The 27,359-nt window shown below is 57.7% G+C and overlaps 1 protein-coding gene across 1 annotated transcript in view; it reads right to left on the reverse strand.

The window, feature by feature from the left end:
- Window positions 1–1,416: 1,416 nt before the first annotated feature.
- ARHGEF18 (Rho/Rac guanine nucleotide exchange factor 18) overlaps window positions 1,417–27,359 on the reverse strand; it is a 79,976-nt gene continuing 54,033 nt past the window's right edge. Inside the window, 20 exon segments of the mRNA XM_019427844.2 lie at window positions 1,417–3,615; window positions 3,696–3,821; window positions 4,674–5,007; window positions 5,348–5,605; window positions 5,607–5,819; window positions 5,931–5,978; window positions 6,072–6,128; window positions 6,641–6,762; window positions 7,100–7,237; window positions 8,454–8,636; window positions 10,690–10,781; window positions 11,548–11,726; window positions 12,834–12,910; window positions 13,935–14,183; window positions 15,017–15,134; window positions 17,332–17,457; window positions 18,419–18,669; window positions 20,454–20,594; window positions 20,725–20,837; window positions 21,896–22,034. Coding sequence (XP_019283389.2) covers window positions 3,473–3,615; window positions 3,696–3,821; window positions 4,674–5,007; window positions 5,348–5,605; window positions 5,607–5,819; window positions 5,931–5,978; window positions 6,072–6,128; window positions 6,641–6,762; window positions 7,100–7,237; window positions 8,454–8,636; window positions 10,690–10,781; window positions 11,548–11,726; window positions 12,834–12,910; window positions 13,935–14,183; window positions 15,017–15,134; window positions 17,332–17,457; window positions 18,419–18,669; window positions 20,454–20,594; window positions 20,725–20,837; window positions 21,896–22,034 — 3,107 coding nt within the window. The 3' untranslated portion in view covers window positions 1,417–3,472.

The following is a 27,359-nucleotide window of genomic DNA, read 5'->3' on the forward strand; positions in this document are numbered from 1 at the left end:
AAGCTGGGGCTGGGCCACGCAGGCTCCTGTCTCCCTCCTCGTGGGGATCAGGGTGCAGTGGGATGCATTTACTGTTCAGGCTGACATTTGAGAGCCACTGCCCCCCTGTGGCCTCAGGCAGGCACCTGCAGGTGGTGGCCAGCCCACACCTGCCCCTCCCCGTGACAGGAGTCCTGGTGGGAAGGCAGAGGGGATCATGCTGTCCCTCTGGAAAGATCTAACAAAAATGGCAGTTTGCGGCCCCTGGGGCTTCAGGGGACACCCACCGCATCTTGTTTCCCAAGGAAGGGACGTGGTGGGAAGAGCTGGGGTGGAGGCCACTTTGGGTGGACACGGGGCACAGGAGAGACCCCCCTTGGAGCACCCTGCCCCACCTGTCTGTCCCTGGGGTTCACAGGTGGGGGGTGGGCCCTTAGCAGAGGCCCCCTTCCCAGCACTCGGGGCCACCAGGGAGATTGGGGGGGGCGGTCACAGCAGCACCCACTCACCTGCCTGGAGACTCAGTCAATACTCACAAGGCACCCAGGGCAGGGTGTCTGTGGGCAAACCACGTGAGCACCTGGATGCTAACGTGTCGGGTCACGGGTGCCCCAACAGGCTGGTGTCCCTGTGGGCCTGGGCTGTGTGGGAACACTGCTGGGTGGTCAAGGAGAAACCCCACCTGCAGTGTGGCCACACCCCCTGCTCGGCCTCTTCAGGTCTTTGTTCCCAGGAGCTGGGCCTCAACGGGCTCTCTCGGGACCCAGGGAGTACACATGGCAGCAAACTGGGGAGCAGGGAGGTTGGTGGGCCTGGAGGATGGCCCAGAGGCCAGCCATGGCTCCTCGTCAAGAAGGCTGACGCCCCAAGACCACGGGGACGGGCCTGAACGGAAGGGGGCCGCGCTGGAGCGGGGAGGACTGGCGGTGCTCCCACACCTCAGTCCCCTGCGGAGGGCTGCTTCTCCCCGGGCCACGGGCGCCCTGGCCTCGCCACCCGCCCCCAGTGCGATCATCAACTGGACCATCCTCAGAGGGGACCAGGGCGGGCCTGTGGGCTGGGCTCCTCTGTGCGGGGCCACATTGCTTGCCCAGGACGAGCCTCAGCATCCCTGAAGCCACCTCCCCAGCTGCGGGGCAGGGGAGTGTCCTGCACTCTTCCACAGGCCTGACCCCTGCACGCAGCAGGTGGGAACATCAGCTCGGGGGGCTCCTACGGCATCCCGGCCACGCAGGCCCTGTGGAGGGGTCTGCGGGGCCCTGAGCGTGGCGTCCAGGCCTCCCCCAGGTCCTACTGCAGCAAGGGGTGTGGCGGGGCGGGCCCCGCCTGGGGAGGGTTGCCACGGGAGTCTCCCCGTAATCCACCATCACAGCACCGGCGTTGGGCAGACGATCCTCAAACAAAACCCCAAACCCTCAATACAAACACTCCGTCCGCTCACCTCCGAAGCTTTTATTGCTGGAATCAGGTCTTCAGTTCTAAGACGGTTCCGAAAGATCCCGCGGTGAGGAAACACAATCATCGTAAAAGCAATTGTCGGGTGGACTAAGATTATGGTCACGATTAACAAAGACGCGCACAGATTCCACAGAAATAGTATCTGTTCAGCCACCGACCACACAAGGAGAACTGGGCTCTACCCAGGGGTGACCTCCTGCTGGCCAGACATGTAGTGGCACTGCCCCGCTGCGTGGCACGACCGAGAAATGCTCTCGGCCCCGTGGCGGGGAGCCCCGACTCCTGCCACGTGGCTGAGCAGAAACTCCTCACCGCGAGGGGCGCCTGGCGGTCACATCGCCCAGCACAAGGGCCCAGGAATGTTCTCTTTACGACAGGACAGGGACCTAAAGTCAACTTTTCTAAAGTGCTCCGATACGTCTCGGTACGACACGAACACTGATTAGAGACGTGGCACAGGTCAGCTCCGCTGTGTCACAGGACCGAGGGAGACCGCTTTTCCTTGCTCCTCGAGGAGGAGGACACGGTCAAGAGCAGGGGAGAGGAGGGAGCAGGCGGGGCTTCTCGGAGAGGCCCGGGAACGTCACACCATTTCCTGTGCTTGGGAGAGGTTCACAACCGCTGCTTTCGGTTCCTCCGTCAGGAATGCCTGTGTCGCTCCACCCTGCAGCGCCCCCGCTCCTTGGCCAGCGAGGGACCCAAGTCCTCCCGCCAATGCCTTGGAAGGGACTGGGCTCTGGGCTCGGTGGCGGAGCCAGGGGTGCAAAGGCTGCGGGATCCCCACTCACCCACCCGGCACCCAGAGTTCCTCCAGAGCTAAAGTGTGGCTCTGACCCATTTGCCACCCCTGACCGTTCCTGGACATCTAACACCCCACCCACCCCCCCTGCCGTCCACAACTGTGCGGCTGGATTGTGGGGGGGGGGAGGGGGGAGCTGCCCTCCAGGGAAAGTGGACAGTAAGCTAGCATGGCTCACTGGGCATGAGGCACCCACGGCCATCTGGCCACCTAAGGTCTCCTGGCCACACGTGACCCCTCTAGCATCTCACCCTTGTCTGCCAGGGCAGGGCAGCCCCACCACTCCATTCCCTAAACCAGCACCTGCCCCTCAGTGAGGGACACCTGTCCCGGGGGCTTCCTCCCTGTGGCCCCAGGAACACCAGCCCATCTCATGGGGGCTGGGGACCCTCTGCTAGGAGCGGGACCCTCAGGAGTGCACTAGTCCTGCCTAAAGCTCTCGATTTGCCTTCTCCGGACAGGCTGAATGCTCAGAGAACAGCTGGTGCCCTTGGACCCCACAGAATCATGCCAACTGGGTGAGGTTTCTCTGGGAAGCACAAAGTTGAACAACAGCAGGTTTTAAAAACCTCTGTCAAATTAAAATGAGTTATGGCCCACCCCTTCCAGAACCTATAGAACCTGTCTACGGTGCCACTGGCCATCCCCTTCATACGCCCTGCCCTGTGGCCCTCTGTCCCCAGGCGGGCTGTGTGCCACCCCTGGTCTGAGCTCACGCCCTCGGCCTTGAGGTTCACCGTGAACACATGTAGGTTTCTGCTTTGGAAGCTGTTCTGCTGACACCACCCACCTCTCCTGGTGTCCTAATGACACGTTCCAGCGTCTCCTGGGGGCTGCGGAGCCTGGCCAAGGGCCAGCACCTCCTCCTTAGACTGGGGTCTGGCCTGTCACCAGGCTTCTTGCGTTGGGCAGTCCCTGGGAACGATGGCGTGGAGTTGCTCTCTCCCTATTCACATGGGGTGCTACAACTGAACACAGCTCCTTAGGTCAGCTCTGGCTCACCCTTCGATTACAAACTTTCCTTTCTGTATCAAAAAAAGAAGTTTAGAAAGTTACCCAGGCACCATTGCTAATCCTACAGAAAGAGCCTCGAGACGACAGGCCCGCCCCGGCCCAGACCCCAGCCCCAGCCATGCGGTCGCTGGTGTTGGTCTGCTAGGGAAGGGGGGAGGGACAACTGGGCTGCTCCCCAGAGAGCAGGGCAGGGAGGGGTCTGCACCTGGAGCCACAGCCCCTCTAGAAGAAGATGACGTCTTCCTTGCCGGCTTCTTCCTTGTCCAATGGCGTGGTGGGCAGTGGCAAGAAGGATGGGGGCATGGGCGCGCCCCCGGGCTTGGAGCCCTCAGGGGGCACGTCGGCTGGGGCTGAGCCGCAGGGGTCTGGAAGAGAGGGGGGGTGGCGGGTGTCGGCAGCTGCCGGGCATCACGGCGGCCCCGCTGTCCCGGGGGGCCGGGCTCACCTGGGAGAGGCGTGGAGCCGTGGCTGCCTGGCAGGACGGGGCTCAGCGACCGGCGGTTCCGAGAGGCGCCCTCGTCCTTGCCCATGAGCTTGCCGAGAAGCAGTTGCTGCTTCAGGTCGAAGGAGGCTGAGGGCAGAAGGGCACGGCCCGGGGTGTCTGGCCTCGCTCCAGGCACACAAGCAGCCCCCCTCCAACCCCTCCTTGGCTCTTCCCCCAGACGGCCGAGAGAGGACGCCGGCACCCATGCCCAAGGACGGCCCCAGGGACAGCGAGGCCTGACCACAGTGCGCCGCTGGAGAGAGACCCCGTGACCCCCGAGCCCCAGCAGTCCTGGGACACAGGTCCTGCTCCTCAGGAAACACCCCAGGGCTGGCTCCCCTCAGCCAGAGCCTGCATGCTGACAGCACCCAAGGGAGCCCCCCTGGGCTTTCCCTACCGGGGACCATTTGCTGCAGAGTGCTCTGTGCGAGGACCTCAGTGTCCCCTCTGTGGACCGAGGACCCCGTAGAGATGTGGGTGCTAGTGTCGGCACTGGCTGGGGGCTCGGTGGGAGTGTTAGCACTGCTTGCCTCGATGTCCCTCAGTGACCCAGGCTCTCTGACCTCTCCTCCTTGGTCACCCCTTTGCAGGGCCCCTCTTTCTGAACTGCCAAGAGGTTCCCTCATCCCCAGTCCCAGTGTGAGGGCCGGGGTAGGAAAAGGACATGGGGTTTGATGTTTTAATTTTGCTTCTTGGGCCGGAAGACCACATGGGGACAGGTCGTCTCTGTAGCCTGGTGTCACCAGCTGTGCCTTCTAGTTTCCTCCTGGTGCCCCTTCCAGGGAACAGCCCTGGGGTCCCATTTTGGTTTGCTCCCAAGAAGCCGCTTTAGTCTCAACAAATGGTGGTGACTGGACCGGGTGGGCACGTGAGATCACCCATCACCTAGAGCCCACCAGGACTCCGCGGCCTCAGCTCCGCCCCCCACTCCGGGCTCACCCGAGCTGTCCCAGCGCTGGGAGCCCCTGCTCTTGCTGCCCTTGTCCTTGCCGCCCTTGGTGGAGGCGGCCAGCTTGGTGGGGATTTGCTGCTGCACGGCCGCCTGCCTCTGGATCTGGTTGGTGGCACTGAGCAGCTGGATGGGCACGTCGCTCTTGGCCGGCCGACCCTCTGCTGGGGTGCTGTCTCGGCGAGCCACCTCGGGGCGCTCTGGGAACTCGGGGCCCGAACTGGACAGCAGCAGGCTCGCCCGGGGTCCTGGCGCTTTGGCGAGGCCGGTGGGCCCTTCCAGCCCTTCCCCGTTGAAGCTGGGAGCGTGGCTTGGGGGCTGGGCCTGAAAGAGGGACAGACGCCACATCCCAGAGCTGTCCCTCCTGCAGGAGATCACGTCCCACCCCCCAATCCCCCTGTCCCCAGATCTGCAGTGTCCAGGGCCGGCCTCGCCCACTTGCCCCACCCAACCTCCTCTGGGTCCCGGGGTCACCTAAGCGCGCGCGCGCGCGCTGCGCCTGCAGCTGCGGCTGGGAGGTTCTGTTTGAGGGCGGGGCCGGCGCCGGCCCCCCGGGGTCGCCACTTACTGCTGCAGGCGCACGCACCCACGGTTACACTTAGTCGCGCCCGCGCGCAGACACGCGCCGGGGTTCACGCGCCCGGCGCCCCGCCCCGCCCCTCACCTCGGCCTGCGCGTCGGGCGGCAGCGCCCCGGGCGCCGTGTTCTGCTTCTTGAGGCGCCGCTGCTGCTCCAGCTGCTCGCGCTCCCGCTCCACGGCGCGCTGCGCCTCCCGCAGCCGCTCCAGGTCGTGCTGGTAGGCGCGCCGCTGCCGCTCTAGCTGCTCGCGCTCCTGGCCCAGCCGCTCCTGCAGCTGCAGCGACTCTTCCTCGCGCTGCCGCAGCCGCGCCGAAGCCACGTCGAGCTCCTGCCGCTGGCGCTCCCCGCTCGCGCTCCCAGCGCTGCTGCTCCAGCCGCAGCCGGCCCTGCTGCTTCTGCACGCCCGCCAGCTCCTCCCGCTGCTTCTCGAAGTTGCGCTGGCGCTCCTGCTCCAGCAGCAGGTTCCCGCGCGTGGACTGCAGCCGCAGCTGCTTCTCGCGCTCCTGGAGGGCGGCCCTCTGCATCTCCACGTAGCTGTCCTGCTGGGCGATGACGGCCTGCGGGGGGCGAGGCGGGGCGTGGGGGGAGGCCCCGATGTTAGGAGGCGGCTGGCCCTTCCCCAGACCCTAGCCTCCCGCAGGAAAAGGGCCCGGGCACAGCCCCTGTACCTGGAGGCTTAGCAGCAGCTGGGACAGCGTCTGGATCCGCTGCACGAGCTGTGGAGAAGGAGAGAGACGCGGGCTCCCTGCACGGAGCGGCGCGGGGCGTGCATGCCGACCCCCGGGGAGACAGACGAGCCCCGAGCCTACCTCCAGCTCCAGGACGGCGGGCAGACGGGGGCCAGACTCCGCACCTGGCACTGTGACCTGTGGAGGCAACAGAGTCAGACTTGAAGAGCTAAGGACCTGCTGATTAGTGACCAACAGGCCCTTCCCCTCCCAGCCACGCCTGGTCCTGTGACTCGCGTTGAGTCTTGGCGTCTGGAAAACGACTGCACAGGGCAGCCTGCCTGGAGGCGGGAAGGCGGCTGTCGTGGGCTCACCCTGTGGAGGCTGGGGGCACACAGCGGGCAGTAGAGGGAGCCTCAGCCGCAGCCCTGCTCGGGCCCCAGTGCGCCCCAGCCTCCGGGCACCAGGACACTTATACAGACCCAACGCTGGCGGGCCCCGCAGGGTCTCTCCTCTGCTGATGCGGCTACAGCTACTGCCCTGGGCCTGTCCCCTCTCATCCCATTCCCGGCCACCGTGGGCCACTCCCAGGGACAGCGTGTTGCCGCTAGATGGAAAAACCAGACCACGCAAGCACAGGCTGTTCACACTTGGCAACGGTAACGAAAAGGGCTTAGGGGGCCCTGAACCTGGCTACGGGAGCGACATACCCCAGGTGGTGGCTCCTCAGAGGCCCCCGGGGTGTCGCCGGGCCTGGAGTCTGGGCTGCTCACTGGGCCTTGCCAGTCTCGGGGGCCAGGGTCGTTGCTGCAGACCTTCTTAAAACTGCCGTCTGAAAACCCCAATCCAGGTGCGTGAGGGGGCTGGACGCCCCCCAGGAGTCCGGACGGGGCACCACAACCCCGGAACCCAGGTAGGAAATTGTGGCCAGGCCGCTACCCTTGGGCTTGTGCCAAAATGGCAGCATCGGAGACACACGCCAGCAGGAAAGGGAGAGGCTGGTCTGTGTGCCGCTGTCGGAGCATGACCGACAACACCCTGAAGGTTCCAGAACCTCACCACAGAGGGTTTATAATCGTTGAGGGGAAGCAGCAGCAGAGACACCCAGCAATAAATGCCTCGGCTTTGCAAAGGGAACGTTCCAAGCTGTCCCGAGAAGCCCCACTCACTCTTGCCAGGGCTGCTCACGGTGTCGCCGCCCCCGAAGGTGTCTGCCCTGCGGGGCAGGCCCGCGGAGCCTCCCCCGTCTTCTGCCTGACCGTTGGCGCTGGCCAGCTGCCTGCAGAGCAGGTTCTGGATGTCCTCAACTGTGGAAGAAGATGGGAGGAAGCGAGTCGCCCTGTGGAACCATGCGGGGCACGGGGATCGGGGCCTAGAAGCTTGCAGGGCCTGGGTCACGGTCTTCTAATTCCTGTTGCGGGACTTCAGCCCCCCGCTCTATGCATTCCCCTAACTTCAGGTACTGCAGCCAGGACAGGCCAATGCATATCTGCAGGTCAGGCTGGACCTTGGGGCAGCCTGTGGGAGGGGCCGGGGAAGAACTCGGGTGTGCGCTTGTGTGTGAGGGGTGCACACAGAAGGTCGGAGGCCATGGGAGGGTGGCCTCTGGGGGCAGGTCTGGTCACACAAAGTGCTTTAGGACAAACAAGCTTTGGCCAGTGAGGCGGTGGGGAGAACATTCCAGGCCCAGGCACAGGATATGAGAGGGTCCTCAGGGGGCCAAGAACAATGGCCCCTGAAGAAATGTGAGGAAGCAGAAGGTCGGTGTGGCCGGAGGACACGAGGCGGAGCAGAAGTGGAGTCCACAAGGGACCCCTCTGGTCTCTGTTCCCTTCACTCTGAAGGAAAGGTCTGGAGGGCAGCTGTCTCTCTCGTTTGTCGCTGAGAGAGCAGTTGCCAGCTGTCTGTCTGGACCCAGTGAGCACTGGCTGGCTGGCCTGACCCAGGCTGGGCCTCGTGCGGAGCTGGCCTAGCAGCTGTGTGGGGGCCACCGGGGGCTCCAGCAAGGACCCTGACGGCTCCACGAGGCGGGCCTGGCAGCAGAGTGCTCACGGAGGGCAGGAGACTGGCCAGCGCCCCCCTGTGGTCGCTGTGTTCAGAAGCCTCCTCCCCCCAGAGGTGGGGTTCCAGGCCCAGGGGCAGGAGCCCTCTGAAATGACCCACCAAATGTGGATATGTGCGTGATCTCTGGGGAGATCACTGGTGCCCCACTTCTCAGAGAGGAGGGCCTCTTGAGGGTGGGGAACCCATCTCAGTCGACTTCAGATCCCAGGGGCCTGGCATGGTGCCTCGTGTAGCAGGTGCTCGGGAGAAGGTGCTGAGTCTGCCGGGTGTCAGCGCTGCTCCTGGGAGAACGCCCGCCCCAGCCAGACAGAAGTGCGTCCCAGCCAGGGTGGCGAGTTGGCCACACTGGGTCAAGTGCCGTCCTGGGGTCCCCCCGAGAACCATCCCCCACCCCGGGTGGAACTGTGGCGGCAGCAGCAGCCGGGTGCCCAGTGAGGGCCCCCAGGCTCGGCTCCTTACTCTCACTCATGGCCGACTTGAGAATCAGCTCCCCCTGCACGGTCTCGGAGGGGTCCCCTCCTCGGAAGAGGAGCCGTGGCGGAGCGACGTCTTCCAGCCCGCTCGTCTCGGCCATCTCCAGGTAGATCTGCTGCTTCTCGCTGAGGCTCTGCGCAATCTGCTGGTCTTTCAGGTTCAGTCGCTCTGCAAAGGGATGGGGGGTGGGGGCGGGGGGGGGGGCAGCGGTTGGCCTTCCAGGATCGTTTCTCCCAGGAGTGGGCTCTGGGAGGCCCCTGCAGGGGGGGGGGAGGGGGCTGGACTCTGGGGACCCCAGCTGACCTGCGGCCCACCCTTCCAACAGCCCACGGGGAAGGTGAGGGCACGGGCCTGCCTTCTGATTGTTTGCCCCAGCTATGAAAAGCTAAACACCATGGGGTACACGCGAGGACTTTCACGGGCCGATTTATTAGTTTGGGCCAAAGTGAGAATCTTCAAAGACTTAGTTTTCCTATCCTGAGCGTGTTCTGTCGGGCATTTAGGACAAACTCCTTGCAGGTCTCTGGGTTTTATGCCTTTTTTGTAGTTGCGGCCACAGCAAAGCTCTCACTGGTGACTGCTAGAATACACGTGTCACGTTCAGCTGCATCTCACAGCCTCCCATAGTTTTCTAGTTGATTCTATTAGATTTTCTAGGCAAATAATCATGTCACACGTGAAACACAATTCTGTCCCTTCCCTTCCAGTCGTGATCTGACTTCTGCTTCTCCCCTTACCACCTAGGCTGGAGCTTGCAGGATAAAGGTAATAATGGTGACAGGGGCTGGCCCAGCCTTGCTTCTGATTTTGAGGAGTGTCCCTGAGGTCCCAGTGTTAAAGATGAGATCAGCTTTTGATCCAAGATGGGAATGAGTATCTCCATAAAGAAAGCACCTATTTCTAATGCAATCTTGTCACGAACGTGTAAGGAATAGATATCGTTGTAGGACTGTGGCATCCACAGAGGTGTGTCCACGGAGATGTGCCTAGTACAGGGTGTGTGTTACATAACCATCCCGCAGAAATAAAGAGTCTGAATGAATACGGCATTAGAATTGTGCTCCCGGGGTCAGTGGGATTCTCCACCCCTTTCTTCTGGACATTTTTATTAATCAGTGCCCTCGAACGTATGCCTCTCCCTACAAAAAGAAATAAAATATAAACTGCCTAATTTTATGTGCTTACTGTCTAAATGCTACCTAATTTAAAAATAAGTGACTCAGTGAGAGGAAGGAGAGAAGCTGATTGAGACCACAAAGCACTGGGAACCGTTGTTGGCAGTGACCTCACTTCAGTCCCACAGGAGTCTGTTAAAGCCGGGAGAAGAATGGATAAGCACATAGGTGCATCTGTACAACCCAACAGTATTCAGCCTTAGGAAGGAAGGGAACACACACCCTACAACACAGCTGAACCCTGAAGCATCGTGGTCCGTGGAATCAGCCAGACACAAGAGGGGAGAGATCGCAGGACTCTCTATACACAAGATCCCCACGACAGGCCAATTCATAGAAACAGAAAGCAGAGCAGAGGTTACCAGGGGCAAAGGGAAGAAGGAGCAGGGAGTGACAGCTAATGGGCACGGGGTTTTTTTGTGGAGAGCTGAAAATGGTCTGAAATTGTGGTGACAGTTGCACAATCTTGTGATATACACCCGAAGCCACTGCATGGTATGCTTTAAGTGGGTGAACTGTGTAGTGTGTGAATTATGTCTCAGTGAAGTAGCTGGGAAAAAAATTAAAACAGGGCGGGGGGAGCCGAGGTCCCCAACCACAAAGCCAGGGCTGGTCTCGGTCTGCCAGGCTCCAGAAGGAGGCTGTGGGGTCCCGTGCTATTCCAAGTCCCCTTGGGGCTTTTGTGTATGTGACCTGGGACACCCACAGCGAGCTCCTTCCTGGACAGGGACGGAGGGAGAGGGCAGTGTGTGTGGCGAAGCGCGCGTGTCTCGAGGTGGCTCAGGGGCCCCGAGCGCCACCCTCTCCCTTTCTCATACCCCCTCCTGCCGATCGCCAGCTCGTGACAAATCCTCACTGCAAAGGCCCCACAGAGCTGTAGGACACGAGACAGCCCACGGGAGTCACTCCGTGGCCAATCCCAGTGGGAAGGAACAGAGATGCCGCTCATGGCCCCTGGCCCACTGCCTCAAGACGGTGCTGTGGAGCCTTCTGACCACATGAGGGACACACCGTGGGAGTCAGAGGTCCAGACTGACTCCCCTTACCTTGGAAGTCCCTCAGCCTCAGGGCACGGGCCTCGACCACCTTCCTCTCCTCTTCGGCCTCGCTGAAGGGCCCCTCCTCCTCGTCCGGACAGCTGCAGGGAGAATGGGCAGATGGGCGAGAATGCCTCACGGGCAGGCTGGCCTCGGTGACGGGCCCTGAGAGCTCTGTCTGCAGAACCGGCTGCCGAGAACGTCTCGTTCTGTGGGTGACTTAGCTTGCTAACGGTGTGGGAGAAAAATGAGGGAGGAGAGAACGGCAGCCACCGGCATTCATCCCGTCTCTCGGGTTTACGTGCCCGGTCACGACGCGGGAGAGGAGGAGACTGAGGACAGCTCACTTCCGGGGGACCTGCAGAACCGGCATTGGGTATGGAGGGAGCTCTGGGCAGGCTAAGGGTCCGGGAAGCTGCCAGGTGCAAAGAGAGGGAGCCGCAGGCTGGCTGGGTCCTGAGGGGTCCCCTGGCCTGAGGAAGAAGGACGGGACGCCACAACCTGCTCCAACAGGCCCGGCCCCCTGTCGGGTGTCATTCGTCGCATCCCACCAACACCCAAAGTTAGAACCACCTGGGCCCGCACCCCCCGGCCAGCAACATCGCGGCCCCTTTAGCAACTGACAGGTTGGGCTGTTGTCGGAAGGTGCCAGAATGGTGCCACCTGTCCCTTTTAGACGAGGGGGATGGACAAAGCACCGAGGCGGAATGAGGGAGAGGAAAGGCAGAGGGGTCTCCGGCCGACCTGTGACCTCTAGTGCTCTCTCAGGCCCTTCAAGGCCACAGCTGACTGGGTGGCTGTCAAAGCCCAAGGCTACACGGCTGGGGGCTCGGGTCGGGAGGGCGCGCACACACGGGCACTTCTCACTTCTCAACGGCCCTTCTGATGTGAGCCATCCAGGTGTTCCTCTCCTCTTTGGAGCTGGTGTAGATCTCGTACATCTCCGGGCCTCGCAGGGAGACGCTGATCAGGAACATGGCTTTCTCCTCGTTGGCCACTTCCCTCACGATGAGCTTTTGTAATGAGATGACCGGGCGCTTGGAGTCCTGTGTGGGTGCAATGCGGTGCCTCGTGAGGGGGTAGCTTCACCCTGCCGTATCTGAATGGCTGTCGCGCGCCTGTCTGAGGGGGAGGGGACGGGGGGCGGCAGGTGCCCCATCTATTTTCAAACAATGGAAAGCAGAGATATTTTGCCACGTGGGGAAAAAAGACACGACTGCAACGATCTCCTCGTATGCTCTGTTTATCGTGCTTAAACACGTGTTTTATAACCAGTGATGCATGCCACTGGGCAAAACTCAAGAGATACAAGGGTAGGTAGTGTATGATCACAAATGAATCTTCCTCCTGACTCTGTGCCCCAAACCGCCACAGCCAGGCAGTATTTCTGTGATCCTACGAGAGACGATGCTCTGACACAGCCCGGTAAAATGCACGCTAACTGGCGGTGATGGGCTGAACTGTGCCCCCCAAATCCTGATGTTAAAGCCCTAACCCTCCTGGCGCCTCAGAATGTGATTCTGTAGAGGTGGGGCCTTTACAGAGGTGCTTAAGGTAAGATGAAGTCATTAAGGGAGGGGGTCCCATCCAGTAGGACTGGGCTCCTACTAAGGAGAGGGGACGGTGCACACAGTCACACGGAGGGGACGCCATATGAAGATACGGGGAGAGGATGGCAAGCCAATGAGAGAGGCCCCAGGAGAAACCAGCCCTATGCAGGCCAGGCTTGGCTCCCGTGACAAGGGTATCCCGGGATCAGAGCGCCATGGGGCCAAGATGCTCACAGCTCCCAGGGAGCAGCTGCCTGAGCTGGGGTCTTTGGTAGGGAAGGAAGGAGGGGATCTCCTGGCAAGGATGCGGGAGCCCCCGAACCCCCAAGCCCCTGAGAGAGGAAGAGTCACGGAGACAAGGAGGCTAAGACCAGACAGGATGTCAGCCCAAGGCCCTGAGGCCTCCTCAGGCAATCAGACAGGACCCTGGGTCTCAGAAAATTCTACTCCTGCCCTGTTGGAACCTCCTGGCCCCTGGGAGGACGTGGGACAGCGGGTGAACTTTTGGATGTGTCTTCCTGGCCGCCCTCTGACTCAGCTTCACAGCCACCCCCTAACGTTCCAGAGGGCAGGACCCAACATCTGACGAGATGGGATACGTACCACGGAGGCAAAGACGTATTTTTGATCCTTTTCTTGTAGCAGCAAAAGCACATCAGTCAGAAGGACAACGAGAACATCTAATGAGAAAGCACAGAAGGAAATGTCTCACAGGGTCGCAGGGCCACATGGGTCCTGCCAGGCAGACCCATGCATCCAGGGAAGGCTCTAGCCCCAGGGCAGGGGGGCTGGTCGCTCAGCCTGGTGCCATGATGCTTCTGCAGGAGCCTGAGGGTTTCCGTCCACCTCACGGCTCTCCATCACCTCCTGGGTTCCAACATTTGGCACAGATCAGTGGCTGGAGTCTCCTCCTGCAGGTTGCTGAACCTGCCATTCGGTCCCTGTTGTGATGGCACCTGCAGGCCTGGCCTCTGAGATTCTCTGGCTGATTCCTCAAACATGAATTGTGTCTCCACACCCCCCCCCGCCCCCCCCCCCCCCCCCCGCTCCCAGGTCAGCGGGGACTTGAGCCAGGGACGTCGTGGCCTGCCCTCAGGCCCCTTGTCCCTGCGGGGACATCTGACAGCAGAGCCCTGGCACGTCCTGCAGGGCGTGTCCAGCCGGAGCCCGTGTGTCTCAGAAAGCAGGAGCAGTACCCTCTCCAGACACCCAGACCAGACGCCTCTCCCCAAGAGTCCTCTCGCCTGAGGCCTGCGCGCTCCTCCTCGCAAGCATTTACTGCACTTCTCGCTACTTTTGGCTTCCTTCCTTCTTTCCCCCTTTCTGCCCACTGGCTGGAGCCCCCGAGGGCACAGCCCTCCCACCACCCACCTGGGTGTCGTGGACCCAGGAGGCGCTAAATTGCCTGCCGGATGCTCGCCCGTGCGAGCTACGAACAAGCACATCTGATCCCTGGCCACCTCAAGCACTCCCCACCAACGATCTTGAAAGATGCTGGCGTCAACAGACAGGTTAGGAGGTTTCCAGAAGCTCGTGGTTTGGCCCGGGGAAACGCAGGCCGGAGGCCAGCGTGCTCTCTGGTCTGGAAGTGCACTGTGGGTTTTGGAGGCGGGGCCCACAGTAGCCCCCGGGCAGTGAGCGGGAGGCTCGGGGACGCGGGGGCCCTTCCGCGGCTGCCCCCCGGAGGCGGGGGCCCAGCCTTACCTTTCAGGCGCCCCGACGTGGTCTTCCAGCACAGCATGCCCTCCAGATGCAGCTGCCGCTGTAACATGTCCTCCTTGCGGAAGGTCAGGCCGTTCTTGAGCTTGCTGGAGGACTTCAGGTCCACCCTCCCCGCGATCTCCCGGAGGCGCTGGCCTCTCTCGAACTCGCTGACCTTGGCGTCCACTTGCGAGATGATGTCTCTGATGAGCTTCAGGGCCTGGCTCAGGTCTCTGTGGTCCTCGCTGCCGGCTGCCACACACCGCAGGGTTAGCGCCTTCCTGTGTCCCCGTTCACAAACACGACAGAGGCGGACGTGCTATGGGCTCTACGAGGTGCGCTCCCTGAAGCCACTGCTCAGAGGACCCTCAAGAATCACCTCCCAACCAGCGCCTGAATGTAAATGCTTCTCCAGACAAAGGCGGCGGCATCTGGTTCCCGCTGAGACACAGCCTCCGCTGAACGTGGAAGCCGACGCGTGACTGAGAGACAGAAGCGGCCCTGCCTAGCCCTGCTGCCTGCCCCTCCTCGGTGAATGCCCCCCGCCCCCCCTGGCCCCAACCCCGTGCCCACCAGCTCTGCCCAGAAGACTCCCTCCACCTCCCGCCATCACCCAGAGCTGGCCCCTGTAGCTCCAAGAATCTGCTCGTTCTCGCAGGGCCCGAGTCTCCTGGGGGTGGGGCTCGTGTGGTCAGGCCCTGGCCTCTGAGAACCCCGGGCTGGCCCGCGGGCCCTTTCTCCTCCGCCCGCCCAGGTTCCAGGCACGTGACACGAAGGCCATCTCTGTGCCTGTCGGGACCAACATTCATCTGCTCCCTGGATGACGACCCAGGGCCTTCTGTGGCCCAGCCTGTGCCAGGGGCTGCGGGGTGACAGCGGGCAAGTAAGACCGGCACCCCATCTTTCTTGAGTCGGAAACCCCACAACCCAGCTCGGCTAATGACTGCTGAGCCGCGACGGCTCCAGAGAACCAGGGAGGGAGCACAGAGGGGGCGCTTCTCCAACCCACTGCTAAAACGGGGCAGGAAGACCGAGATCGCCCCTCCAAGCGGCAGTGGGCGAGGCCGCGAGGAGAGCTACTGTACCTTCTGTGTTCTGAATAATGCGCTCCACCAGCACCGGGTACTTGGTTATGCGCTGCGTGACCAGGAGGATACATTCCTGCACACCAAGCCGCCGCACGATGGAAAAGTTGCCGATTTTCTAGGCAATGGGAAACAAAATGCCCCGCTGGCACCCTGGCTCCTGCCAAATCAGCTGGGGGCACCTTCCTTTTTCAGGTCGCCAAGGCCTTTTCTCTCTGTTGCTTCACTGAGTACTTGAAAGGGGGGCTCATCTGCTGTGCGCAGAAAGGCCGCCGAAGCAAAGGCAGTGTCCCCTCTTGTAAAGGAGGGCCTCTGTAAAACCCAGGAAGAAGAAACCAGAACCAGGGTGCCTGGGTGGCTCCGTGCGTTGAGCATCCAACTCTTGATTTTGCCTCAGGTCATAATCTCAAGGTTCCTGAGTTCGAGCCCTGCGTTGAGCTCTGAAAGCACAGAGCCTGCTTGGGACTCTTTCTCTCCTTCTCTCTCTCTCTGTCCCTCAAAATAAATAAATAAACTTTAAAAAAAAAAAAAAAAAAAAAAAGAGGGGCACTTGGGTGGCTCCGTCGGTTAAAGCGTCTGACTTCGGCTCAGGTCATGATCTCGTGGTTCGGGAGTCTGAGTCCCGCCTCGGGTTCTCTGCTGTCAGCACAGAGCCTGGAGCCTGCTTCGGATCCGCTGTCCCCTTCTCTCTCCCTGCTTCTCCCCCCCCCCCCCCCCCCCCGCTTGTGCTCTCTCTCTCAAAAATACAGGGGGCGGTAGGGAATCACCCAGAGAGCTGTATATCACACATGCCCACATACACATGCGTGCATATACACACAAGGACCCCGACTGACGACTGCCAGAACCATCTGGAACTACCCTGAGCCTGTGCCTCTGAGGCAGCCGCCTGCTGGCACCCGACGCACACCTCTGGCTAAGAACCCAAGAAGCAGTCACCGGAAGCCAGCTCCTGGCAGGGCGGAGCACGGTTGCTGGTGCCCTCCAGAGCATACCACACATTCTGCTTCTCTGCTCCCTCGACACTCAAGCACTCCAGGAATGCAGCCATTGTGGAGCCACTTTTGAGGAGGACCAGAGGAGGACTCTGGGGTTTGTGAAGTTCCAGGGACAACCTCAAACGGACCCTCTGCCTTTCCCGTCTACATCCACTGCAACTGCAATGGGGCGGAATTTAAAAACCTGTCATTCTTTTTTTTCTAAGTTTATTTATTTTGAGAGAGAGAGAGAGAGAGAGCACGCGAAGGAGGGGCAGAGAGACAGGGAGAGACAATGAGAGGGAGAGAAAATCCTAAGTAGGCTCCACACTGCCAGCTTAGAGCCTGACTCGGGGCTCGAACTCATGAGTCGTGAGCTTGTGACGCGAGCAGAACTCAAGAAACGGATGCTTAACGACTGAGCCACCCAGGTGCCCCCAAAACCTGTCATTCCTAACTCTAGACCATTAGTTATTGGCTATCACTTCCAACTAAAGTCCTCGGGGACCAAGCTACAGAAGGCATGCTGACAGCCAAGTGACCTTAACCCAGGTGCACTTGCAAGGATGCGGGAGACAGGGGCTTGCCCCTCCCCGGGGACTCAGGTGGGATGTTGCATTTTTGGTTCTGGGCTGTGAGCACCTGCACGTGACTAGGCAGAAGGCAGGTGTGGGTCATTTCCCAGGCCTCAAGGGACAAACGGGGACCAGAGAGGGAAGGAGGCGAGGTGGGGGGGCAAAGGTGTGGAGTAAGTTATGAAGGCCGAATGGGTGGCTCCAGAGGGGTGGTTCCCAGGACGAGGGAATGACACTTGTGTCCCCTCAGCAGTCTGAGGAGTGGTGGTCAGCAGGTTCCACGCCGTGGCCTGCTGGTGTGGCCAGGAACAAAGCCCTGGGTGTGCTTTGCTTTGTTTTACATTTCACAATTCTCCAGATTTCACTGACGTGCTCTGAACAGCTTTGTGGTTAAAATGAAAGAAAAACTTGGGGTGCCTGGGTGGCTCAGTGGGTTAAGCGTCCGGGACTCCTGGTTTCGGCTCAGGTCACGATCTCACGGTTTCGTGAGTTCGAGCCCCGCATCAGGCTCCAAGCTGACAGTGCAGAGCCTGCTTGGGATTCTCTGTCTCCCCCTCTCTCTGCCCCTCCCCCACTTGCACTGTCTCTGTCTCTTTCAAGATAAATAAATAAACTTGAAAATCCCTGGTTTATAACAGGTACCTTATAACCTTAAGCTCTTCAAAGATTACGGTCCTGTGGAAAACAATCCAGAGCAAAGAGGATGCATTTTTTAATTAAAAAAAAAAAAAAAAAAAAAAAAAAAATTTTTTTTTTTTTTTACCTTGATCAAGCTTTGAAATTTCTTGTTTTGCTGCAGCAGCAACTTATAATGACTGACCGCCTCGTTGTGGCCGCTACAAAAGACACCGTATTTTTCTTTCATTCTGTCCCCATTTTCGCCTGAAAACTGCAGAAAGACAACGGAGACGTTACTGAAAGGGAGCGTGCAAACCACCAGGGCGTGTTCTTGTCTGGCTCAGTTGATTCCATGAAAATGTGTCTCGAGTTGACTTGGGATTCCCCTTTCTTGTCTAACATACACGCAGGCAGAGAAACGCTTCAGTACGGGGGCCTCCACGCAAGGTGCAGTGAGGCAAAAGGAGAAAACCTTCGAATGGGCTTTACTACGTCACAGTGCTGTAACATTTCCTGAAATCCAAGAAGGGAGCATCAATTTGAGCCGCAGCACGTTAGAGAGATTTCCAAGCAAAAGGGGTATTCTTCTAATTAGCTCTTCATTCGCGGACTCGGGATGCTTCGAGCACCCCGAGGGCAGACGGGGACTGACGGGTCCCCTCTGTCAATCCTGGCTGAGGCTCACAAGTCGACTCAGGAGTCAGGTTAGGCTTGGGGCCCTTTACCACAGATACGCTTCTTTTTTTTTTTTTTTAATTTTTTTTTTACCATTTATTTATTTTTGAGACAGAGAGAGACAGAGCATGAACGGGGGAGGGGCAGAGAGAGAGGGAGACACAGAATTGGAAGCAGGCTCCAGGCTCTGAGCCGTCAGCCCAGAGCCCGACGCGGGGCTCGAACTCACGGACCACGAGATCGTGACCTGAGCCGAAGTCGGATACTCAACCGACTGAGCCACCCAGGCGCCCCATACCACAGATACGCTTCTAACAGCCGGAGACACGGAGGTCAAAACCGGAAAACAAGACACAACACAACACAATCCAGCCAGCGAACCAGACCAAAGCCCCGCCTGCAAGGGCGGACGTGTTCGCACAAGCGCGTTTGGCACACAGGCGCCTGCTTCTGACCACGAGCTGCACGCACACCCGTGACGGCCCAGGGCCACGGCCTCTCAGTCAGCAGAGACTGGCCCGGCCCGGCCCGGCCCGGCCCGGCCCGGCCGTGCCCACCTGCTGCACCAGGAGGTCCCCGATCTTCTGGATGACGTAGTTCCGGTCACTGCCCTCCTCCAGGGACTCCCGGCGGCGCTCCTTCAGCCGAGACAGGAAGTGGCTGTGCAAGTCCAGCAGGTCGTCCACTCCCGGGAAGAGGCGGCTGACGGCCTGGCTGCTGAACTGTAGCTCCTCCTGCAGGGCCCTGGAGTAGACCTTCAGCATGATCTTGAGCGTCCGTACGTGGTGCACCTCCGTCTGCACCAGCTCTGCGGGGACACGGACCAGGGGACTCACCCGCGTCGGGGAGGGCGCCCACGGTGGCATCACGCGTGCCGCCGGCCCACCGCGTGCCCGGCCGGCCGCTTCCAGCTCGGCACCGGGGCCCTGGCCCTGGGGGTCTCCCCGCCTGGGGGCAGGCCTCCCCTCCCCCCGCCCCGGGGCCCAGCGCTGCGGAGGTCCTAATGTAAGGGAGCAGCCAGGGCTGGGGTGATATCAGGAAAGAGAGGACCCGGGACGTGTGCTGGGACCTCAAATTCACAGGAGGATTTCACGCCCGAAGACATTTCAAGGCTGTTTTAGGCAGGAAGATTGTTCTGTGTTCTTTTTTTTTTTTTTGATTTTTAATGTTTATTTTTGAGAGAGAGACAGTGAGTGAGCGAGTGAGCGGGGGAGGGGCAGAGAGAGGGAGACAATCCAAAGCGGGCTCCAGGCTCGAAGCTGTCAGTGCAGAGCCCGACTCGGAGCTCGAACCCACGAACTGTGAGACCATGACCTGAGCCGAAGTCGGACACTTAACCAACTTGAGCCACCCAGCCGCCCTATCAGGAAGACTGTTCTGATGAACACTATTCCTTCGGATGTGAAACTCACACGTCTGTGCACGTCACTGACCAGACCCAGACTACAACTGACAAGAAAGCAGAGCTCAGGTGAGGAATTTAATTCTCTGTGAAAAGGCAAAGAAAGATCAGGTTCTGTGTTGGAGTTTACCTGTTGTTTAAATCACGGCCTTGATGCTGTTAGGAGACCAAAGGTCAACACAGCCCGGCCCAGAGCTGCCGGCCATGGGGGCTGGACGCAGACTGTGTTTGCCCAGAGGATGAGACAATGTGGCAAAGGGCTGCCTGGATGGAAGCATCCAGACTGGTCCTCTCTGCACCTCCCTGCAGGGTCTCTGCCCTGCTCTGGAGTCCTGAGGCGAAGCATCTATCAGGGTCCCCTCCTGCCCACACCCCAACCCCCTCCAGCCTGGGCAGAAAGCTCAGTGTGTGACACGGGAGGGACCCAGGTGTCAGGGGACACCACCACCAGCCGGACACCAGCGAACGGTGAAGACCCGTGTGTGCCAGAATCTCCTCACAGAACCCCGACGAGGGGCAGAAAATGCCTCCTCGGACGACATAACGGTGTCAGTCCTGGTGAATGATTCCCATGGAGGGAGAATCGTTAAGAACAAGCGAGGGCTTTGGGGAGAGAAGGGCCTCAGATTCCAGTGTGGCTGTCTTGGGTTTTTGTCATCCTGCTTATAGAAAGTCCAGAGGCCCAAAGGGACCTACGTAGGGCACCCAATGCGGCACCTGGCCTGGGGACGGGCTCTTGTTTGAGAGCCACTCTTTGCACAGTGACCTGTAACCTCCCATCTCAGGACAGCGGCTGTCCACAGCCAGGTCCTCCAATGGCCAGCGGGAAGGGGTGTCCCAACCGGGAGCCAGTGCTACGTCACATGTCTCCCAACCCCCTGGGGGGGGGGGGTGTTGTCTGTGGTCACCAGGGATGGCTGGGACAGGCCTGGGGGAGTCTTCTCTCTCAGGGTCACCAGCAGGGTCAGGATGAGTCAGGACTGGGCACTCGGCCACGCTCGTCCTCAGGGATGCGTTCCCACAAAGCCCTCCCTGGCCACCTCTTCCCTGACTGGGAGAGCAGGGCTGCCCTGGGGGAGCAGACGGAGCCGGAGGTCCCAGCGGAGCCCAGACTCCCAGGCGCAATCAATCAAAACAAAGATGGAAAAGAAGGAAGTAGAAGGTCAGCGTGATGGTGCAGAACTTCTCACCATAGAGCACATCCTGCCTCTTTACCACCTCTCTCTTTTGTTTCTTTGCATACGCGGCATCCACAGAGAGGCTCCAGGACTCGGCCTCGAACTCGCGGGCATCTGACTCGATCTCACTCCTCAGCGAGGCCGTGCAAGGGTCTGAGGGAAGAAAAAGCGGCCACTGCTCCACTGGCTCTGGGCCGCCCCAGGCCGTGTCCCGTGGACACAAGGATAGGGGTCCCGGCACTTTCCCAGCGTGGCACCTGGGAAAGAAGCAAGAGGGCCGTACCTTCTACAAAAATGGGCTCGGCACTCGAAGATGTAAGCGAAAGAGAGTCATCAGCTGCCTGCTTAAATTTTAAAAATACGGAGTCGGCTTCATCCATCTCTCCTGTGACTGGTCTAAATAAAAATCATAAAAACCATTATTCAAAAAGTCTCAATTAAATACACATACACACCCTTTCTAGGAAGGCAAATCTATTTGAGAACTTTCCAGATTTCTATATGCACTTAAACTTTGTCACAGATCTTTTTGTTTTTAAAAGAATTGATTTTACCTTTTTTTTTTTTGAAGTTTACTGAGAGAGGGAGAGAGAGAAGGAGGGAGGGAGGGAGAGCGAGTGAGCAGGGGAGGGGCAGAGAGAAAAGGAGAGAGAGGATCCCAAGCAGACTTTATACACTCTCAGCGCGGAGCCCGACATGGGGCTTGAACCCACGAACCGCGAGACCATGACCCGAGCCGAAACCAAGAGTCGGACGCTTAACCGGGACAGAGTCACCCAAGCTCCCCACAGATCCTTTGTAAAAATCATATCATTAGGACGTCCCCCCATCATAACTGACTTCAATTCAATGTGCCGGTATGTTCTCAGGGTGAGTTGGATTGTACGCTTCCTTTAATGGCCACCGGAGCCCACGGAGCCCCCGCAATTCTTTCGAGTGAGAGTTAGGTGGACACAGCCACACTCACAGGTGAGGGTGGAGAACCCTTCTTAACGGAAAAAGATAATCAGCCCCCTTCCCCGCCAACCCGTGCAAGGACCACCGTGATGACATCTGTTAGCATTAGGTTTTCAACCGAAACACCGCTGAACGGAGAAATATGGGAACCACCTTGAGTCCACGGAGGACAGGGTTAAGGCGTTAGTAACGGGATGCCACCTCCACGGCAACCTCAGTGGGACTTCTACCATCATCTCAGGCTGGGACAGAAACCCCGCCCAAGGGCCCTTCAAGGGTATGAACCCAGCTGGCTGCAAGAGGCCAAGTACACCCAGAATCTCGGAAGCAAGTGTGAATAGGAATTTCACCGTGTGGCTGGGGGCCTACGATCAGATTCACACGGACCTGAGGGTCTCCTTTCCGAGAGGCCATCTGCGGGGTCCCAGGGGAATGTCCCATCCTGCTCCCTCCCTTCACCTGTAGCTGCCCCTGGAGCAGAGACGGACCCGACTTACCCGAGCTGCGTCCCCGTTCCCGCCGGGCTGGGTGCTGGCTGTGGCCCCCCCTTCTGTGAGACCGTCATGCCGACATTCCTGGACAGGGCCGGGCTGCCATCGGACAAGAGGGTGGCCCTCGGGTGCTCCTTTAAGGACGCTGCGACAGAGGCAAACACAGAGTTGGTGCTGAGAAAGCGGGCAGGGTAGTGGAGCTGGCCCGTCCGGAAGCCCCGTTCCGACTGTGGCCGCAGCACGGACAGGATCTTGGAGGTCAGCAGCTCGTTATCCAGAAAGACGTTCTCGCTCCATTTCCGAGGAAAAGAGCTGTAGAAAGACAGCTCGGGGCGGTCACGGAGCGCGCCGTCTCGGTCACTGCTTTTGGAATGCGTGTTCCCCATGCTCACGGTCCGGGCTCCAGGACCCGGCGTGGTGCGAGGCCAGGCTGCGTCGCTTTTATGCCTCCGTGTGATCCTTCTAGAAATGTAAAGCCGCGTCTTCTCCTACTGTATTGGCTGAGACAGCGGGTCTGGAGGGCAGGAAATTGGTCCCCACTGTGACCATTTAGTGTGGAAATCGCACAATATCTTCTCCTTTGGTAAAATAACAACAAAAAAACCCCGACACCCCTTCCATCTTGGCAGGAGGTAAAAGGCGGAGAGTAGTTTATATTCACTGTAAATAATCTAAAATCACCAAGAGCTCTGCGCTTGGCGTGGCTCGTGCCGACATCACACACACACACACACACACACACACACACACACACACACAGGGCTGTAATTAACCCGAGATCGGATGTCAGGATGACTCCGAGACCCAGAGACTGCAGGGCACGATGTGTGGCCACACGCGCCCCTGACCGTAAAAGCACTCTGATAGAATGTGAGCAGCAGAGCGGACAGACGAGAGGTGCCAATCCTATTTTACGCTACGACTGCAAACCAACCTGACACTCGACAGGGGCTCCAAAGGGTTCTTCACACTCATCTGCTCGTTAATGTAGGAAACGAGATGATAGGATGTGTGTAATTCTCTGGTCACCTTTCCCACTGATGGAAAGATGAAATTCAGAAGGCCAAACTCTCACCCTCTTCTATTTGACAAATCAAGTTGAGCTGAGATGGGCTGCTTGGCTAATTCATTCTCAGGGTGAAAACCACACTGAAAGCTCTATTCCAGGCGAGGACAAAGAGCAACGTTAGAAGAAATCTGGAGGGGACTGTGGGCGCCTGGGTGGCTCAGTCAGTTGAGTATCTGACTTTGGCTCAAGCCATGATCTCACAGTTCGTGAGTTCAAGCCCTGTGTCGGGCTTTCTGCTGTCAGCACAGAGACCACTTCAGATCCCGTCCCCCTCTCTCTCTTTTCCTCCCAGTTTGCTCACGCACTCTCTCTCAAAAAAAAAAAAAAAAAAAAAAAAATAAAATAAAATAAAATAAAATAAAATTTTTTTTTAAAAAAGGAAGAAATCTGTCCACTAGCCTTTCTGACCTGGCTCCTGGGTCCCCCCGGGCACCCAAGCTTCATTTTTTGTTTTTGTTTGTTTTTTTTAGTTTATTTTGTTTATTTTTGAGACAGAGAGAGAGAGAGAGAGCGAGCAGGGGAAGGGCAGAGACAGAGAGAGAGAATCCCAAGCAGGCTCCACACTGTCAGCATGGAGCCCAATGTGGGGCCCGAATTCAGGAACCATGAGATCATGACCTGAGCCAAAACTGAGAATTGGACGCTTAAACCCACTGAGCCACCCAGGTGCCCCCACCCCCAAGCTTCGTCTTTTTGTCACACAGGGAAGTAGTGGGGACCGTGGTTCTCTGCTGCATGCAGACCATGACGTTTGGGGTGGCTAAGGGACCAGTACTAGAGGAAAATGTACTTAAGAGCTTTTCTGCACAGTGGGATTCTGCATTCTGAAAGTTTTAACTTAGATGGAAATTCAGGGTGGTTGGAAACATGCAGTTGGGTACATGTCGGAGAGAAAACTGGTCCAGGAGTAATGAACAGAGCTTATCAGCTGAGACTTAAGCACTAGGCGGCGTGATGCCATATTCCACGCGGAACATGTATCCGTAGCCGTTCATTCTGTAACACAGCTCTGTATGGTGGGGGTGACATTTGCCCAGTGACCCCAAACACCCCAGCGTCATGATACTAAGTGGCTTACCACTGCTATTATCATAAAGACAAAGGTGATGAGGCTCTCTCTCATATATGAACACCCATTCACCAAGGTGAAAGTCATAAATTGAGGCCTCTGTGGTCCAGGGCAGGCATTTCCTGCCATTTCGACACCACTGTAAACCCCACCTAGGCAATTATGATTCAAATATACAAATATGGGACCAACCCTGAAATGCGTCCTTTGCCTGGCTGACTGATTGTTCCTGTGACCCGACATCTTACCTGAAGTGAGATACATTCTGCTTTAAAAATATTTTTAATGTTTATTTCTGAGAGAGAGAGAGAGGGAGACACAGAATCTGAGGCAGGCTCCAGGCTCTGAGCTGTCAGCACGGAGCCCAGTGCAGGGCTCGAACTTGTGAACTGCCGAGATCATGACCTGAGCCAAAGTTGGATGCTTAACCGACTGGGCCACCCAGGTGTCCCACATTCTGCTTTAACCAAAGAGTCTGCAAGAGAAAAAGTCACCATAAACATCTTCTGAGCATCACTAGTCCCCAAGAAGTTTAATAAATGATGGACACACTAAATCTACAGTAACTTAAATCTTCCCTTGATAATTGAGAAGATACTTTGAGGTATTCATGGCTAAGCGTCATGACTAGGGACAGCAGGTACTCAAAGGGGTACAAGGGACAGAATTTCAGCTGAAAGAACAGTAAGGTGGTCTCTCTCACATATGATACAATTTACTTATTTATTCTGATCGCTGTTTCCCGAGTAGAATGGAGGGCAGTGCCTCCCGCAAAACGGGTCAAGAAATCATTGTTTTATGGAATATTTTTCAGCCATAAAGAGGAAGGAAATCCTGATGCTTGCTACAGCACGGACAAAACTTGAGGACATCATGCTAAGCAAAATAAGCCATACACAAAAGGATGAATACTGCCCGAATCCACTCACAGGACGTCCCTAGAGGAGTCCCGTCCAGAGACAGAGAGTAGATGGTGGGAGCCAGGGGCTGGGAGTCCATGTTTCGTGGGGACAGAATCTCAGTTTGGGGAGATGAGAAAGTTCTGGAGACAGAGGTGGGGGTGGTTGCACAACAGTGCGAATGTAGCTAATGTTACTGGAATGTACTCTTAAAAATGGCTAAAATGGGGGTGCCTAGGTGGCTCAATTGGTTAAGCGTCTGACTTCGGCTCAGGTCATGATCTCGCAGTCTGTGAGTTCGAGCCCCGCATCAGACTCTGTGCTGACAGCTCAGAGCTTGGAGCCCGCCTCGGATTCTGTGTCTCCCTCTCTCTCCCTCTCTGCTCTTCCCCCACTCATGCTGTCTCTCTCTCAAAAATAAACATTAAAAAATTAAAAAAAAATTTTTTAAACGGTTAAAATGGTCAATATTATGTTTACGTATTTTTTTTTTTTTTTTTAAGGAGTCACTGTTTCCTTGGGATGGAACACAGTGGAGTTGGGTTACTCAGATCTCTACATACAAAGGATAAAATTTCCTAGAACTATTCACTCCCTTTCCCTCACCAAAGAGTGCAGGTAACAACTGGCAAAACCCAAACAGGGTCTGTCCCCGAGTTAACAATACTGTACAGATGCCAGTGATCTGGTTTTGACCACGGGCTGAGGTCATGTCAGATTACCATCCCTGGGGGATGCTTGGTGAAGGACACCTGAGACTCTGTACTAGTTTTGCAACTTCCTGTGAATTTTATTTCAAGACAAAAAGCTGCAGCGGCCTCTCATTATTCCCCGTAGTGATGTTCCATAAAGTTGCAGCGAACCCTGCTTTAGCCAATACCGAATCGCCGCTCCTGGGGAAGCTACAGGGCTAGGTTCCCGGGACCTTCTGCCCACGCCCGTCATCAGCCCATCAATACGCAACCTTGCTTTGTGTGTGTTTCTCTTGAAGGATACCTGATTTCATACATGCTGTTGATTTATTACCATTGAACTCATGGTCAGTAGGACTACAACTCATGGCTGAAGGGAGCGGAGTGTACCTAATACACGTAATTCCTCCTCCGAAAGACGCATCACAGCCTTTTTGCACTCAGTAATGCCCGACAGCACCCCAGCACGATGCCCGGGGACCATCTTATGCGTGTATGTATGTATGTATTTACAGCTTATTTTTATTTGAGAGAGAGAGAGACAGAGAGCAAGCAGGGGAGGGACAGAGAGAGGGATACGGAATCCCAAGCAGGCTCTGCACTGCCAGCACAGAGCCCCACGCGGGGCTCGAACTCACAGACCACAAGATCATGACCTGAGCCGAAGTCACGAGTGGGACCAACTGAGCCACCCACGCACGTGCCCCACCGGGGGGCCATTTTAAACAGCCAAATCACCGACGGAGAGCACAAAAATGTGAAAAACATGGCATTAAGCACACTGCAAAAAGGACGCTTGTTCAAGGACGAGATGAAGTAAGGAGGCAGAAGGTCACGTCACCTTGTTGGATAGGAACACGCGTGCTGGGGGACTTGTATTTTCACTGGACACGTCTGCTGCACGTGACTGTGAACGCCCCACAGGTACTGATTTGGGAGTTATGTATAAGATTTTTTTTTAATGTTTATTTACTTTTGAGAGAGGGACAGAGACAGAACGTGAGCAGGGGAGGGGCAGAGAGAGAGGGAGACACAGAATCCAAAGCAGGCTCCAGGCTCTGAGCTGTCAGCACAGAGCCCGACGCGGGGTTCAAACTCACAAACCGCGAGATCATGACCTGAGCCGAAGTCGGATGCTTAACCCACTGAGCCATCCAGGCGCCCCCAGGTTACTTATACGTTTCAGCGAGGAAGTTAAGTTTGCAAATACAGAATCCGGGAATAAATGAGGGCAGGCTGTACGTAAGAACCCTGTTGACTGAGAAATTACTATTACATTGCAGAACACCCTTGTTTGCTCAGACACACACGCTATTTCTTGAGAGCTCACACTCCCCAAAAGTCTCCGAGCTGGGGGGACTTCTTACAGAAAAAAGAATGCTGTACATCTGACAGCAATATGGCCTCTGGAGATAAATCATTCTTTTTCCTCTGGAGGAACTAACCACGACTGCCCCTCTCACGCCACTTAAGACTTTTAAAGTAAGGGGTGGACAATCACTAATCAAGTCTTTCTAGAACACGTGCAGCCACGGAAATGAGTGCCTGATCAAGACACGAGTGGGGGGCTCTGCGACAGACCAGCTGCTTCAATCATGTCGTTTTATTCTGTATTTTTTTTTAAGTTTATTCATTTATTATTTCTGAGAGAGAGAGAGAGTATGTGCACAAGCTGCGGAGGGGCAGAGAGAGAGAGAGGGAGACACAGGATCCGAAACAGGCTCCAGGCTCCGAGCTGGGG

Source organism: Panthera pardus, unplaced genomic scaffold (genome assembly GCF_024362965.1).
Source record: "Panthera pardus isolate Hobbes unplaced genomic scaffold, ASM2436296v1 HiC_scaffold_8, whole genome shotgun sequence".
In the NCBI taxonomy this organism is placed as follows: domain Eukaryota; kingdom Metazoa; phylum Chordata; class Mammalia; order Carnivora; family Felidae; genus Panthera; species Panthera pardus.